General features: G+C 45.7%; 1 protein-coding gene across 2 annotated transcripts; it reads left to right on the forward strand.

Annotated features, from left to right (window-relative positions):
* The first annotated feature begins 72 nt into the window (after positions 1-72).
* Positions 73-14,644, forward strand: LOC127046812 (zinc finger protein 3-like). 2 transcript variants are annotated; one of them, XM_050944362.1, is made up of 3 exons: positions 73-249; positions 2,569-2,684; positions 11,537-14,644. In XM_050944362.1, the coding sequence occupies exons 2-3, from the start codon at positions 2,651-2,653 to the stop codon at positions 12,514-12,516; spliced, it is 1,014 nt and encodes a 337-aa protein (XP_050800319.1). In that variant the 5' UTR covers positions 73-249; positions 2,569-2,650; the 3' UTR covers positions 12,517-14,644. The 2 variants fall into 2 exon arrangements, with proteins under 2 accessions (XP_050800319.1, XP_050800329.1); XM_050944372.1 differs by having other exon boundaries at positions 11,540-14,644.
* The last annotated feature ends 476 nt before the right edge of the window (positions 14,645-15,120 follow it).

Below are 15,120 nucleotides of genomic sequence, written 5' to 3' on the forward strand. Positions count from 1 at the left end.
TGGGAGATGTAGTTTGGGTTGCGTTTCCCGGCTCTGGGCATGCGCAGATCGGGGGAGGGGGCGGAGTGTGATCAGCTGCTGGGTGAATGCCTCGCTACTGCTGCCCCATTGTGACTTGGGATCGCGGGCGGAGTAGGAGGGTCTGTGTTGGGGAGACTCATTAACCCGCCCCCGTGCCGTGGTCCTGCTGGAGCCGACCTTAGGTCGCCCCGGAGTGTGCCCGCCCCGCTGCTGAGCTGCAGCTTCCAGGTACCGGAACGAGCCCGGGGGATGGGGCTGGGCGGTGACTCTGCCCCAGTGTGCGTGGGGGGGACCCGGCATCTCGCAGCACCAGGATCTCCTCCCTGGGGGGCAGGGCCCGCGGATGACTCGGAGCTGCTGTCATTGCAGGAGCCCAGCATCCCCCGGGCCCGGCCAGGCTGTGCCCTGCGGCCCCACGGGGGGTCCCGGGGGAGGGGACTGTCCGCACTGGAGTCCTTGCGTGGGGCCTGGCGAGGGCTGCCCTGGGTGGGGCCGGGCTGGGAGGGGGGGAGACAAGGTAAAGGGGCTGATGGAAAATGTCTGTACAGCCTGGACATTGCCTGGGGAAGAGAAGAGGAGTGGGGAGAGAAAAGAGGGACTGAGATCCCCTCGGATTTACCGCTGCCCCCTCCCGTGGGGACCCCTCATCATCTCTCGTCCTGCCCCCTTTCTCTCTAGAGACCAACGAGCAACATCCAGGGTGACCCCCCTTCCCTCAAATCCCTGAGACGTTCCCTCCCCCGGTTGTGCCCCATTTTCTCTCCATTTCACCAGTATCCAGCTCTCATTGTGGCTGGTTGGGGCTCTGAGGAGTATCGGGGGTCCTTGGCCAGGGACTCTGGGGATTGGGTGGTAGGGAATATCTGACAGGACCCTGGCTGGGTTTGTGGGGGTGTCTGGGGCCCCTGGCTGGGGTCTGCTACTAACCATGAGCCTTCTCCCTGATCAGTTTGTGCCAGAATCCTGGCTCTAAGCACGCCTGGCAGCCCCCAGCAATGCCCACTCACCATGATAATTTTCAATCCACTTATCAAACACTGTGAGGTGAAATCACAGATTTTTCTCTTCTCCCCTCTTGAAAACTGCAGGAACGTCCAGTTCCATAGGGAATATTCGTGCCCCCCAGTCCTTGTCCTAGATCTGGGCGGTAAGGGAGGTGGGAAGGGGGTTAGCCTTGCTACACAGTGGTCTTTTCCGCAGCATTCTGGACTCATTCTTTCTGAAATCTGGTTTCATTGAGACCATTGTTAATCCAGACTCACTGTATGGAAAGTCAAGGAGTGACTCCAGATGGACAGTGGGGCGAATGAGATTCTCTCTGTGAGGAGAGGCTCTCATTAGCTGCTCTCCCCACAGAACTAAAAGAGGGAAGCTGCTCAAATGCTCTGTCCCTCTCTGCTCAGGATATTGGGATTGAGGTTCCTCTGTCAAAGGCTGCAGCCTCCACTGTGATCTGGGAGACCAGGCTTAGCAGCTGCTGCTCCCCCAGCAGGGTTCTGTGCTGGGAAGTGACCTTTTAAATAAAGCTGCTTCTCTGCCCCACCCACTTGATGACTTTCTCCAGCCCTGGGGCAGACGTGAGCCCTGTTTATACTAAATTCTGAGCCACAGACTCTAGGTAACTGGAAGAAGCCAAGGGAAAATGCTGGGTCTTTAAAATGACTCTACACAAATAGCTGTGCCTTCTTCCCCTCTCCTAGTCATTTCTCCTACCATTAGCAAGTGCAGGAGCAAATCCAGTCATGGGGAGCAACCAAGCCAGGAATAGGGACTTTCCTACCAGACGGGCAGGGAGAGGGGACAGGGAAGAGGAGATACTGAAAGGGGCCATGGGAGAGAAGAGTTTTGAAAGAGATTTCAAGATCTCTAATCTGCCCGGACAGATGTTACTGCACCCTGGGTAGAGTCACTTTCCTGTGGACAAGATGAGGCTCAGACAGAGGAAAACCCAGTCCCTGACCCCGTAGCCCTCCTGCTGGGGTGTTGCTCCTGTAGGGTCAGTGGCAAAGGGAATTGTTGAAAGTGACTCCTTTAGTTCTTCTTTTTTCTAGACTTTATTACAGGATGTGGGGAGGGAGAAGGGAGATTAAAAATGTGTCTGTGGCCTTAGCCTTTTAGGAGGGGCAGGTCTACATTGTAATAAAGCGATCAAGCATTTTTCCAGTATGGCAGAATCTAGGAAGTCTGTCTGCAGGGAAAGGGCCTGGGGGAATCATGATGTGAAATTAACTGAAGCCTGTTCTGAAACCTCCACCCCTGCCCTCCTCACCCAGAGAGGCTTAGGGAAGCTCTCCTACCAAGGAGCTCTCCCTGGACCCTGCTAGGGGCTCCATCTCCTGTATCAGTCTGTGGCTAGTAGGTGTGTGATGGATCTGCTGGGAGAGACGAGGGCACTTTCTTCGTCCCCTCACCCTAGTGTTTTCAGGATGCTCTGAACAGGGTGGGGGTGGGACTCTGACTGCAAGCTACCCAGGGCTTCCCTTTGATGGGCTCCTCTCACAAATAGTGGGGAAGCAGGTACTGAGTGTGGGACTCTTGCTCTTTCAGAGACCGGTGACCTTTGAGGAAGTGGCTGTGTAGAAGAGTGGGCTATGCTGGACCCTGCTTAGGAGCCCTCTACAGACAAATCATGCAGAAGAACTATGAGAGTGTGACCTCGCTGGGTAAGGATTTCTGTGCCTTCAGATGTTAGAAGGGTGTAACAATGCTGGTTCTCGCAGGACCCCACTGAATGTGCCAGTTCAGGACAAATTGCTTCAAGCAGGGCAACTACAGCCCAAGTCTGGGATTTTTCCACCTCTAAGGCAAACCAAGCCAGCCAAACAGGGAAGACTTTGGTTTTACGCCACTGGCTAGCCACAAGTCATGCAAGTTCCCTTAGACACTCCAGTTTCCTAGTATCACCACCAGTGCCACTTGTTATGGGGACAAATGGTTATGAAAACCAATACCTCAGTAAAAGAAAAAAAGTTCTCTTGATCCCAAAGGACCAAGCCTCAGATCTAGATCAATATACAGATCAGATCTTTCCTACAAATCACGCTGTTGCCAATCCTTTAAAATCTAAAATTGAAAGGTTTATTCATATAAAAAGAAAAGATATAGATGAGAGCTAGAATTGGTTAAATGGAATCAATTACATATAGTAATGGCAAGGTTCTTGATTCAGGCTTGTAGCAATGATAGAATGAACTGCAGGTTCAAATCAAGTCTCTGGAGAACATCCACAGCTGAGATGAGTCATTCAGTCCTTTGTACAGAGCTTCAGTTTGTAAAGAGAGGTCCCTCCAGAGGTAAGAAGCAGGACTGAAGACAAAGGTGGAGGTGAGGCAGCTGCATTTTATAGTCTCTTCCAGGTGTAAGGACATCTCTTTGTCCGTACTGTGGAAAATTACAGCAAAATGGAGCCTGGAGTCACATGAGCAAGTCCCTGCATACTTTGCTGAGTCTCAAAGTGTTTCTGCCTTCTCTCAATAGGTCAATGATATAGCTGACGTTCCTTAATGGGCCATCAAGCAGGCTAGGCAGATCTAACGCCAACTTGTCTGGGATTTCATCCAGAAGCATAGCATACGTTTGAGATACAGACAGTATAGAGCCAATATTCATAACTTTAAATACAAAAATGATACATGCATACAGATAGCATAATCATAACCAGCAAACCATAACCTGGTCTTAAACACCTCAGTTGTCCCCCTTTATATAAGATTTGGTGCCACTACAGGATCTTAGTTGCAACCATGATCTATATGGTCCCAATTCTTGTCAATAACGTCAAAAAGGATTAGGGTTAGGACCTTCCCTTAAACCCTGAGCCTTCTTCACCCAAACCAGAATGTGCTTGGGGTGTAACAAGCAGGCTGCTGGAGTCAGAGCTGCTGGTCCAGGGTTACTTATCACACAGACACTCAGAGCGTCCTTGACTGCTGGCTGGGGGTATCCAGACAATGGAGCTCCAGCAGCAGAACACTGAATCTCACCCAGGATTACAGAAAATGCAACTCCTCACTGTTCTGGATTTCACACCAGCATGTGAAAATGGCTTAGGCTGATAATGAAACTAATTAGTGTCGGTTGCTCTTGAATTATAGCTTCTAATTTCCCAGTGTTCTCCACAGCCAGGGATTGTCATACTCCCTCCCATTACACTGGACTCGCTATATTCCCTATTACATAAATTGAGCCCCACTGGATCAGATCAAAGGTCCATCTAGCCCAGTATCCTGTCTTCTGATAGTGGCCAAAGCCAGGTGTCCCATAGGGAATGAACAGAACAGGCAATCCACAAGTGATCTATCACCTATCATCCATTCCCAGGTTCTGGCAATCAGTAGCTAGGGACATCATCCCTGTCCATCCTGGCTAATAGCTATTCATGGACCTGTTCTCCATGAATTTATCTCGTTCTTTTTTTGAACTCTGTTATAGTCTTGGTCCTTCAACTTCCTCTGGCAAAGAGTTCAACAGGTTGACTGTACGTTGTGTGAAGAAATACTTCCTTTGCATTGTTTTAAGTCTGCAGTCTATTACTTTCATTGGGTGACTCCCAGTTCTTGTGTTACTTTCTCCACAGCAGTCTTGATTTTACAGATCTTCGCTTCTTCGCTTTACAGATCTTCAGCTTTTCCAAGCTGAAAAGGCCCAGTCTTTTTAATCTCTCCACATAGGGAATCTGTTCCATACCCCTAATCATTTTGGTTGCCCTATTCTGAACCTTTTCCAATTCCAATATATCTCTTTTTGAGATGGGGTGACATCTGCACTCAGTATTCAAGATGTGGGTGTACTATGGATTTGTATAAAGGCAATATGATATTTTCTATGTTATTTAGAGAGGGATAGATAATGATTCCCAACATTCTGTTTGCTTTGACTGCCACTGCACATTGAATGGATGTTTTCAAAGAACTCTCCACAATGACTCCAAGATTTGTCTCTTGAGTGGAAACTAATTTAGACCCCATCATTTTATTTGTATAGTTGGGATTATGTTTTCCAATGGGCTGCAATATGTGCTATCCTGAGATCTAGTACTGCTGAGATCCTGCCTTCAGTGATATCTCTGCCCTTCCTGTTCCCTTTTTCCGCTGAACCCCACCAGCCCATGCTTACGGTTCCCAGCTTCCCCAGGACTCTCTTATTGTCTCTGGACCTCTGTCAGCAAGAAGCAGTTTCAGGGACACTTGCCCTCTGTCTAGAGTCTTCACTTTCTGGGACATGAATTTACCTTCTCTGTGTTGTAAGAGGCTCTGTTATAATGAGTGTCTGTGACATTACCCAGAGTACAATCTGGACTGTTGAACAACTGCGTCCAATCAGTTTTCCAACCTAGGGATGCCTTTTCCACTGTTTTACTGTGAGAACAGCCCCTGTTGGCTAGTAAACACAGTCTCCAGCATGTAACTCTCTTCCAGCTACACAGTACTGAGTGCTGCTAGTCAACCATTCGTGAATTACACACAGGAGAACACAAATTGTCATTTGCATCTTGCACTATCCAGCACGCTACTGACCACCACAAGCACTTATTACATTTTTGATTTCATCACTGGAAAATGACGTGCACCAGCCTTGTTATTCCAAATGGAATTTCCCCCCAGACTTTAATCCAACACACTGATGTGACATTCCCCTCCGGTGTTATCTGGACTGGTGATCTGCTCTGCCTCCCCAGTCCTTGGCTTTGGGAGCCAGCCTTACTCTGGTCTACTGTGAAAACCCCCACTCCTGGGGTGTTCACACACAACCTCTGGCATGTCAGCTTTTCCCAGCTACTGGCAAGCGAATGACACTAGCCAATATCTCTGGTCCTAGACACAAGCGGAGGAACTTCCATCTTGCAGTGTCCAGTAATGCTCACCAGATGATGCAAGATTATATAAATTTGTCAGTTTAACAAAAATTCATATGTCCCCGGCTTGTTATCCCAATGGGAACCTCTGACTCACTTCCAACCAAACACTCAGCTTCAGGTAGAATAAACAGAGATTTATTAGCTATAAAGAGAGATTAGGTGATTATAAATCAAAGCATAACAAGTCAGATTTGGCCAAATGAAATACAGGCAAAATGCATTCTAAACTCATCTTAACACTTTGTGTCTTTACAAACTTCGATACGTCTCACCACAGGCTGGCTGGTTACTTTTCAGTCAGGTTCTCTCCTTTGATCAGTGCTTCAGTCACTTGGTGGTTGGTGATGTCTGTAGCTGTAGGGGGAAGAGAGAGAAACAACTCATGTGTCTCTCCCTTTTATCCTGTCCTTTCTTCCCTTGTGGCTTTGCTCCCCACACCCTGCTTTGCTTTGCTTTGACCGCCCCTACCCTGCTCTGCTTCAGAGTCAGGTGGGCATTTCTGAGTCTCTCCAAGCATGTTGAGCAGTTCTCCTAGTGTGGCCTCATTTAGGTGAGTCTTTGCACTATAGCTCCCCTGCTGGACAATGGCTGTTGCTGCATTGACACCCCGCCTGGGCGTTGGTTACTTTCCTTGCTGTTGCCTCTGGGGAGTTAATATCAGGCTGATTGGTTGGCAGGGAGTGAATTATTAACTATTGGCTTATAAGGAGGGCTGCATTTTGTTTTTAATTGCTGTAATTATCTGGGCACTAAAAGTTCCCAAAAGCAGGTAAAGACCTTCCATTGGAGTCTCATTTTTTTGTGCATTAAAATTGTAGGGGTGAAGCAGCACCTCGTGCTCAGGTTCCGGGATGTCCTTTTCTGCAAAGAATTCAAACATTTATGTAAACAGTTTAATTTGTGAAACACGCACCCATTTCCGATCCACCATGGCAGAAGGGCCTGTCCATTTTGATTCTAATGAGTGACCCCTTTTCCCCATTTAAAGGTTTCCTTTTTAAATATTCTGTAATAGTGTGGCAGCCAAGGCCTTGTTGTTAGCTGCCAAACATTCATTTGTTTTTTTTAAAAAAGGCTGTGATTCATCAGGGAAACACAGGGCTGGGGCTGTGAGAGCCTTCGGTTTTAGCAGGGTTAAAGCGGAGTCCTGCTCTCTTCCCCATTTCCATTTTGTCGTATTTTTATCAGTTTCCACAATGGGTGAGTTATTTTAGCATATTTATAGATGTGGTCTAAGAAAATTGACTGCTTCTAGCAGTATTCTTAAAGAGTGGGTGTCGGTAGGGGCCGGCATTTCTTCGAGTGCCCTTATCGTCCTCTGATCTACCTGTATTCCCATCTTGTCTTTTGGTTTGACTTCTTTGTGCTACAATTTATAGGCAGTTTTTCTTCTTTTATCAGTTAGGTAATTTACATTAACACCCTTTTTGGCTTGCTTTTGGATTTAAAGCCATTAGCAGCTTAGAGGCTCTGTCTTAAAAGGGACACAATCAACTTCCACCAGAGTTTTGATTACTTTTCACTTAGAAGCAGGAGTTCAAAAACACACAGTGATCTGAAAAAGTAAACAATCTCTTGTGGCTCCCTCTGGAGCCCTAATAGGATTTTAATTAAGTAGTGTGGTGTGTTTTTGCATTTTTTAACCCCTTCTATAATAGACACTGCAGATATTCTGGGGAAAATGCACATTCCTTCCATAGTTTAACTTGTATAACAGTAGCCATATTAATTTTTACCTAAGCTGTGACTGTTTCTTTTGTGCTCAGAGTTTTTATGAACTCTTATCGAAGCAACAGTTTGATTACACAGAGCCACTGTAAGGCTCAGTGTGGGGCAGTGTTTTTTTAATTTTTTTTTTTTTTACTACAGCTCCTATTTGCTATTTTGTTACCAAAAAACAAATCCAGATTTTTTGCCATTCTCCTGATGTTGACTGCCCTGCTGCAGCCATAACTTTGGTCTTTTGAAGATATTGAACTTATAAAGCATCAAGGTACCTTAAGGGTTAAATGCTAAATGTCAACTCAAACAACACTAGTTACGTGTGTCTGGCAAAAAGTGTGTCTCAGTTTTGCAACTTTGAATAAAAGATTGAAATGGATTGTAGTGGTATTATTTAAAAATAAAACCAATTCATCTTAAACCTATAAAACAAGAGTTTTACAAACTGGGAGTGTTGCTTTAGGTCCTAAACACTCGACATATTTACACAATATATTTGTGTACACACTTTTTTTAACGTTCCTTACACTGCTTTAATTTTTGCACAACTGTACATAGATTACATTTGTATACATTTGGGGGCAGTTAAGTTCCAATAGAAACCCCTTATGTTCTTTTAGCAAATTTGACTGAATTGTTCATAGTCAAATGATTTAAATCAGATTGTCTCTTTGGCTGGCTTATTTACAGACATTCCTTTGGAAAAGGGCCCATTTTCCTTGCAGAATGGCTGCAAAGAAACCAAGAGTTCTCTTTCTACAACACTTTTCATTTTTAACGTTTTTACAACTTTCAATTGCTTAATTCCCTCCAGCCTCTGCAGAGTTAGCTTCTCACTCTCTTTTTTTTAAATCGCTTGCTTATCTCCCCAAATGACACCTTCATCAACTCAGATTTCACCATTCCAAGTATTGTTCCAGGGATCTGAATTCCCAATGGATTCATTTTAAAAAAATATTTTATTTTTATAACTTTTCCATACCCATGCTGGGAATTACAAAACACAAAAGTCTATACAGTCTAAAAGAACTGTGCCTGATAGAGCAGGAGGGGGAAACACTAAGCCCTCTACCCTTTGGGCTCTATCCTGCTGTGACCGAGAGTATATTCACCTATGCAATTTTCCCCCGAAAGCTGGGTAGGAGCGAGGACTCTAACCTTCCTTCTTATGGCTCAGCACTTGTACGACTGGGGGTCAGGGGTGGCAGGTTTATAGAAATTTTGGTGGTGCTCAGAACCAGCCCCCCCCAACTCTGCCCCACCCACCTGCCTAAGGCTCTGGGAGGGAGTTTGGGTGGGGGGAGGAGGTCTAGGGTGCAGGCCCTGGGCTGGGGCAGGGGAATTAGAGTGCAGGACAGGTGAGAGACTGGGCCCTGGAAGGAAGTTTGAGTGGGGGATGGGGTCTGGAGTGCAGGCTGGTGAGTCTTGCACACATGCTCAGGGTTTAGCTGATTGCCATATTTGGGGTCGGGAAGGAATTTTCCTCCAGGGCGGATTGGCAGGGGCCCTGGAGGTTTTTCGCCTTCCCCTGCAGCGTGGGGCATGGGTCGCTTGCTGGTGGATTCTCTGCAGCTTGAGGTCTTCAAACCAATTTTGAGGATTTCAATAACTCAGTCCTGGGTTAGGGGTTGTTATAAAATTGGATGAGTAGGGTTCTGTGGCCTGCCTTGTGCAGGAGGTCAGACTAGATGATCATATTGGTCCCTTCTGACCTATGAGTCTGAGTTTGGGTGCTGCCTTGGGGATGGAGGTGCAGGCTCTGGGAGGGAGTTTGGGTGCAGGAGAGAGTGTATGGGGAAGGGGATTGGTTTGCAGGCTCTGGGTTGGAGTTTAGATGCTGGGTGCAGGCTCCCGCTTAGAGCAGGGGGTGGGTGTGCAGGAGGGGGTGAGGGGTGCAGGCTCTTGGACAGAGTTTGGGGGCTAGCTCTGGGCTAGGGTGGAGTGTAGGCTCTGGAAGGGAGTTTGGAGACATGAGGGAGTGCAGAGGGAGGGGGTACAGGCTCTGGAATGGAGTTTGGGTGTAGGCTGTGGGCTTGGGCAAGGGGTGGGAGTGCAGGAGGGGTCGGGTGCAGACTCTTGGAGGGAGTTTGGGGGCAGGACGGGATGTGTGGGAAGGGGGTGGAGGTGCAGGCTCTGGGAGGGAGTTTGGGGATGGGAGGGGGTGGAGGGAGGGGATGTAGGCTCTGGGAAGGAGTTTGTGGGCAGGGGGGCGGTGCTGGCTCCTGGGAGGGTGCAGCGCTTACCTGGGGCTCCTTGGCAGGGCAGGCTGGGAGTCTCCATGTGCTGCTACCCCCAAGCACTGCCCCTGTAGCTTCCCATTGGTTGCAGGGGCACTTGGGTCAGGACACAGACCCACCCTGCCCAGGGGCTGCAGGGAGGGGCCGCAGCCATATGGAGTGAGCAGAGAGGAAGCCGCTCAGCTCCACTGCACTATGAGTGGGGGCCCCGGGCTGTTTTAAATGGTCCAAGGGATGCACAGGAAGGACCTTGAGGCAGAAGGCAGGGCTGAGGGAGAGACCGGGTCCCATACATTGCTGGAGCCAGGCTCCAGGCCAGGAATATTCCTGGTGCCCAGGCCATGGACCCATAGGGCTTGCCACCCATGCCGAGGATGGATATACCTAGACAGTTTGTATATATCTTATCTGTATAGTTTTTCCCCACAGACGGGTCGGAGCTAGGACTCTAATCATCCCCCTATTGCCTGGATCTCCTGTGAATGAGGTTGTGCACACCTGAGTGATTGATCACTTTATATGTATGGTATAACCTTTTAGCAATATTTAGCAATATGTTCAACAATCACAGTCCATGTCTTCACCCTTTCGCAATTCTCCACCAAAAATGTTATGCTTCTAAGAAGCACATGGGATCTTTTTCACGGGAAACAGCAATATGCCGCATTTATTGAAGATACAACAATTAGTATATGCATTTAGTCGCACCACACACAAACACACGGTCCCGCCAGTCAATGTTACAGTTACCAGTCCAGAGTCCGGATCAATCTAGCGGCCAGCAAGGTTAATCATGGATAGGGAGGAGCTGGGTTCTGTTGGTCATGACACGATGCTCTGGGGAGGTCTTGGCAGGATGAACCCAAAGTTTCATGACAAGGCACCCTGTTTATATGCTGATTTTCCTTCACTGAGACCAATGAGTTTTGCACTGTCTTCTTGTAATCAATTGTTTGACGAGTGCTTGTTTTCTTAAACTCTCCTTCTTATCCTTTATCTTGTTCTTTCATCAAGTCCCTCAGGGAGTTATCCCAGGCTGGTTTCAATCACAGCTGTCTTGTCCCCATTGATAGGTACCTGTCTCATCTTTAGAGTCGTCAGTCTGCCCTCCTCTGACACTTCAATAGGGGCGTGTTGCAGCCTTCTGGTATCCTTGGATCTGTCTCCAGTTCCTCCCTCATACATCTGGTTCAGCGATGACCTTCACACTTACCTCTTAAAACACAGATTCCTCATTCACACACAAAACAGAATTAATTTACACAGAACATTTTGAACAGGAACATCAAATTGCAATGCAAAAGAAAACAACCATGGCATTCTTTTACTTATTTTAAAATGCTAAACCTACAACAAATTGATGACTCTCAAAGGTCTGCTACTGCCTTGAAATTAGTCCAGACACAGATTCTGGCTGATGTATCTCTACCCATTAGGCCATTCCTTTCTGTTATTCAAAAAGGGTGGCTGGCAGGATGTGATCAGATCATACACCAATACACTTAATGCATGCTACATAATTATTCATTATCCTTCATTCCAAATTATATAAAATACCAACATAAAATCCTACTACTACATTTGGGGGAAGAGTTTGTGGGAGTTTAGTTCCTGATTTTTATTTGACCTCCCTCCAGCATTTGTTTTGATTTAGCCTTCCCCTTTCCATCCCTGTTTGAGGTTTCTGTCTCTATCACAGCAGGTGATGCAATGGTATGTGAGAAAGAGGAGCAGAATTCTCAGCAGGAAAATGTTGAACAAGTGGATAAAGACAGAGCATTTTCGCAAAGACCGAAAAGGAATGTGTCAAAGAGTCTTGAACAGGGAAACTCCTGTGAGATTCAGCACAGACCAGAAACAGAGCAAGAAAACCAGCCAGGGGAGAAAGTGGGAAAATTAATTTCATGTCAGGGAACTCAGAAGGACCTGAAGAAAACAACAACACAGAAAGAAATCCTCAAGGGAAAGAGAAACAATACATGCACTGAGTGTGGGAAAAACTTACATCATGAGTCAGCTGTTACAAAGCATCGAAGAATACACACAGGTGAGAAACCCTGTGAATGCAGTGAGTGTGGAAAAATCTTCCATAACAGTTCACACCTTATTAGGCATCAGAGAATCCACACAGGGGAGAGGCCTTATAAATGCAGCGAGTGTAGGAAAAGCTTCACTACGAGCTCAGCCCTTTCTGAACATCAGAGAATCCACACAGGGGAGAGGCCCTATGAATGCGGTGAGTGTGGGAAAAGCTTCATTACCAGCTCAGCCCTCTCTGAACATCAGAGAATCCACACAGGGGAGAGGCCCTATAAATGCAATGAGTGTGGGAAAAGCTTCACTACCAACTCAGCCCTTTTTCAGCATCAGAGAATCCACACAGGCGAGAGGCCCTATGAATGCAATGTGTGTGTAAAAAGCTTCACTACCAGCTCAGCCCTTTCTGAACATCAGAAAATCCACACTGGTGTGAGACCCTATGAATGCAGTGAGTGTGGGAAAACTTTCAATCGCAGCTCGACCCTTATTAGGCATCATAGAATCCACACAGGGGAGAGGCCCTATGAATGCAGTGAGTGTGGGAAAGCCTTCAAACACAGTTCACATCTTATTAGGCACCAGAGAATCCACGCAGGAGCAAGGCCCTATGAGTTCAAATCGATCCCAACCACTGTGTGATTATTTGGAGCTTAAATTCCAGGTTCCATCTATTGGTAAAGCCACTTCTGGCAAGGTAGCTGTTTTTGCCCACATTATTTGAATGCTAGGATAGTAAAAATGTTGTAAATAACATAACTGACTATTGAGACAGTGCTGAGTGAACTATGTTTAAATGGATCAGAGGAGAATGTGATGGGAGAATCCCTGTCCCGATTCTGAATAATCAAATGTAGCCTGCTCTGGAATTTCACTTCACACTTCATTGTCATGTACTTTATCTCTCTTATGTCGGTTTCTATCTTTCCTGAAGGCTGTTTGGTCACCCAGTTAGATATTAGTTCAGTTTGATAGGATGTAGCTTACATTTATTGGAGAATTTAAGACTAATGACCATTTGCTAAAGTCATAATTTCTCACTTCAGCTTTGCTTTTTCCCCACCCCTCCATGATGACATGGAGAAAGTGCAAACACAGTTCTGTCAACAGGGGAGAACTCTCCAATTTACTGGACATGCTAACAAAGAAACAGCAGTGATTTTAAGTCTCCACTCGGAAATGGTAAACAGCAGAACCCCAGCTAACTGAAGGAGGTGCATATGAGCACAGTGTAATTCAGTTATTTAAGGCAATATTGTCTTAAATGATCTGGGGAGAGAATTCCATGGTAAGTGATTTTGAAGTAGGCAGAATGCCTGTGTATTTGGTTCCCAAATCATCTGTAACCCAGACCCCACAGAAGATCTCTTCTAGCTAATCCTATATTATGGGAGATGCTGCCCTTCATGACACAAGATGTAGAGGAAATAGAATTGGGGGTTTTGTTGAATTTATTCTTTGTGGATGCTAAAAGAGTGTATAAAATTTATTCAGTTTTGGAAATCTAATAGCTGCAGAAAAATAAGTATTTTTGAATAGAATCTCCAGCTCTGGTAACTAACAGAGATTCTGAGCCAGGCCTCTATCCAGTCCCTTTCTTAGAGCTGTTCCACAAAATCAAAGAAAAGCTGGGCATGTTTTGAGAATCCATTCCTCACCAACAGTGCTGAGATTTTAAGTGGTTTTGTAAAGGATTCTACTTCACAGAACTGTAAATTTACCCTAACCAAGGCCATCTATTTGGAAAGAACTTGAAAGAGTCCACACCCAGTTTTTGATTTCCACCCCAGTAAAGGAAGCTGTGGTGATGAATGACTCAAGGGAAATTGTTTATAGAACTCTACTTCCTAGTGCATTGTCACTGATTACAGTTCCAGAGGATACCAGGGTTAGACTGAGAACAATTATCCTTCACTGTTGGGATTCAAAGAGAGAGTGCTTCATAGGACAGTCCTTCCCTGTGGATCCCAAACTGGCTGCCTGATTGGGTAACAAGGACTTTCAGGCTGTAGAAATTATGGTAACTGATGAGGCAATGAATGTGTCAGACTCCGATTCCAGACTTCCAGATACACGCATGTTGAGTCCTGATTCTATGGTTTTATGTCTGATGCTGTGGCTACACAATAAAGCTGATGTTGGCACAAATATACCAATGGAGCTGCATTGCTGTAGCACTGCTATTACAGATGTTCTAAGCCAATGGGAGAGATCTCTCCTGTCTGACTTTATTATTCCAGCCCCCACAAGCGGCGGTGGCTGTGTTGGCACTAGCAGCTCTCCAGCTTATGAAGCGCTGTCTACACAGGGGCTTAGGGCTGTAAAACTACATTGCTCATCTTTGTGGATTTTTCACACCTCGAGCAATAATTATACCGATAAATGTCTTTAGTGTAGATCAACAGTTTGATCTTGTATTTTACACATTTACATTACTTCTCCTCTCCCTCCTCCTACTTTGAAAGATTAAAAAGTGTGATGAGAGATATTTTCCCTCATGCTGCAAACATTCCCACATAGGAGACCATTTCCACCAACACACATGTCAGAAGAGCCTGAGATATATGGACTCTCAGAAGTGGTTGGGACAAACCACAACTTGAGCCAAGGTTCATTTGTTGGCAATGAGAATAAAAGAAAACTAACCTTTATGACATGAATTTGATCTTTGAATATATGATTGTTACTAATGAAAATGAAATTATAGGTGAAGTTATTGGTTAAAGAGTAAGAAACTGTGTGATGATTGAATTATTTTGGAAAACTGAAAGTTGTCTTGTTTTTTGTTTTGTTAATCATACTGGAAATGATGGCTAATCTTGAAAAGTTAATTTGATTTAATTTACCCCCTGTAATGTATGGAGTTCTGGTCGAAAACCTCCCTTCAAAGGTTGGGGTGGGAGAATGTGTGTGAGAAAGAGTGTATAAGAGAATATTGGCCCAGTATAGATTTTAATTTTTTTGTGTTTTCAAATAGAACTTATTTTGCTTAATTGTTAAGTCAATTTTTATTACATGGAAATCTACTTGAGGAGATAAATTGTCTAAGTCTTTATCCACTTAGACTGTAAGGGTCCTCCCCACTTCTCTAATTTGCAAAGGAAAGGCCTGACATCTGTCATAGAATGTGTCCAGCAGGTAGGAAAGCTGCACTCATCAACCATCAATATAAAGAAAAAGGCTGAAATCCATTGCCTTTCAGGTCAATAAGCCATCTAAAGGCTGGTCTATGCTGAAAAGCTATGT

The sequence above is a fragment of the Gopherus flavomarginatus genome, chromosome 1 (genome assembly GCF_025201925.1).
Source record: "Gopherus flavomarginatus isolate rGopFla2 chromosome 1, rGopFla2.mat.asm, whole genome shotgun sequence".
Taxonomy (NCBI): Eukaryota; Metazoa; Chordata; order Testudines; family Testudinidae; genus Gopherus; species Gopherus flavomarginatus.

Coding starts and splice junctions, on each gene's coding strand:
- LOC127046812 (XM_050944362.1), top strand. CDS start 2,651: ATGCAGAAGAACTATGAGAGTGTGACCTCGCTGG. Junction 2,685..11,536: donor TGAGAGTGTGACCTCGCTGG/GTAAGGATTTCT, acceptor TCTCTATCACAG/CAGGTGATGCAATGGTATGT.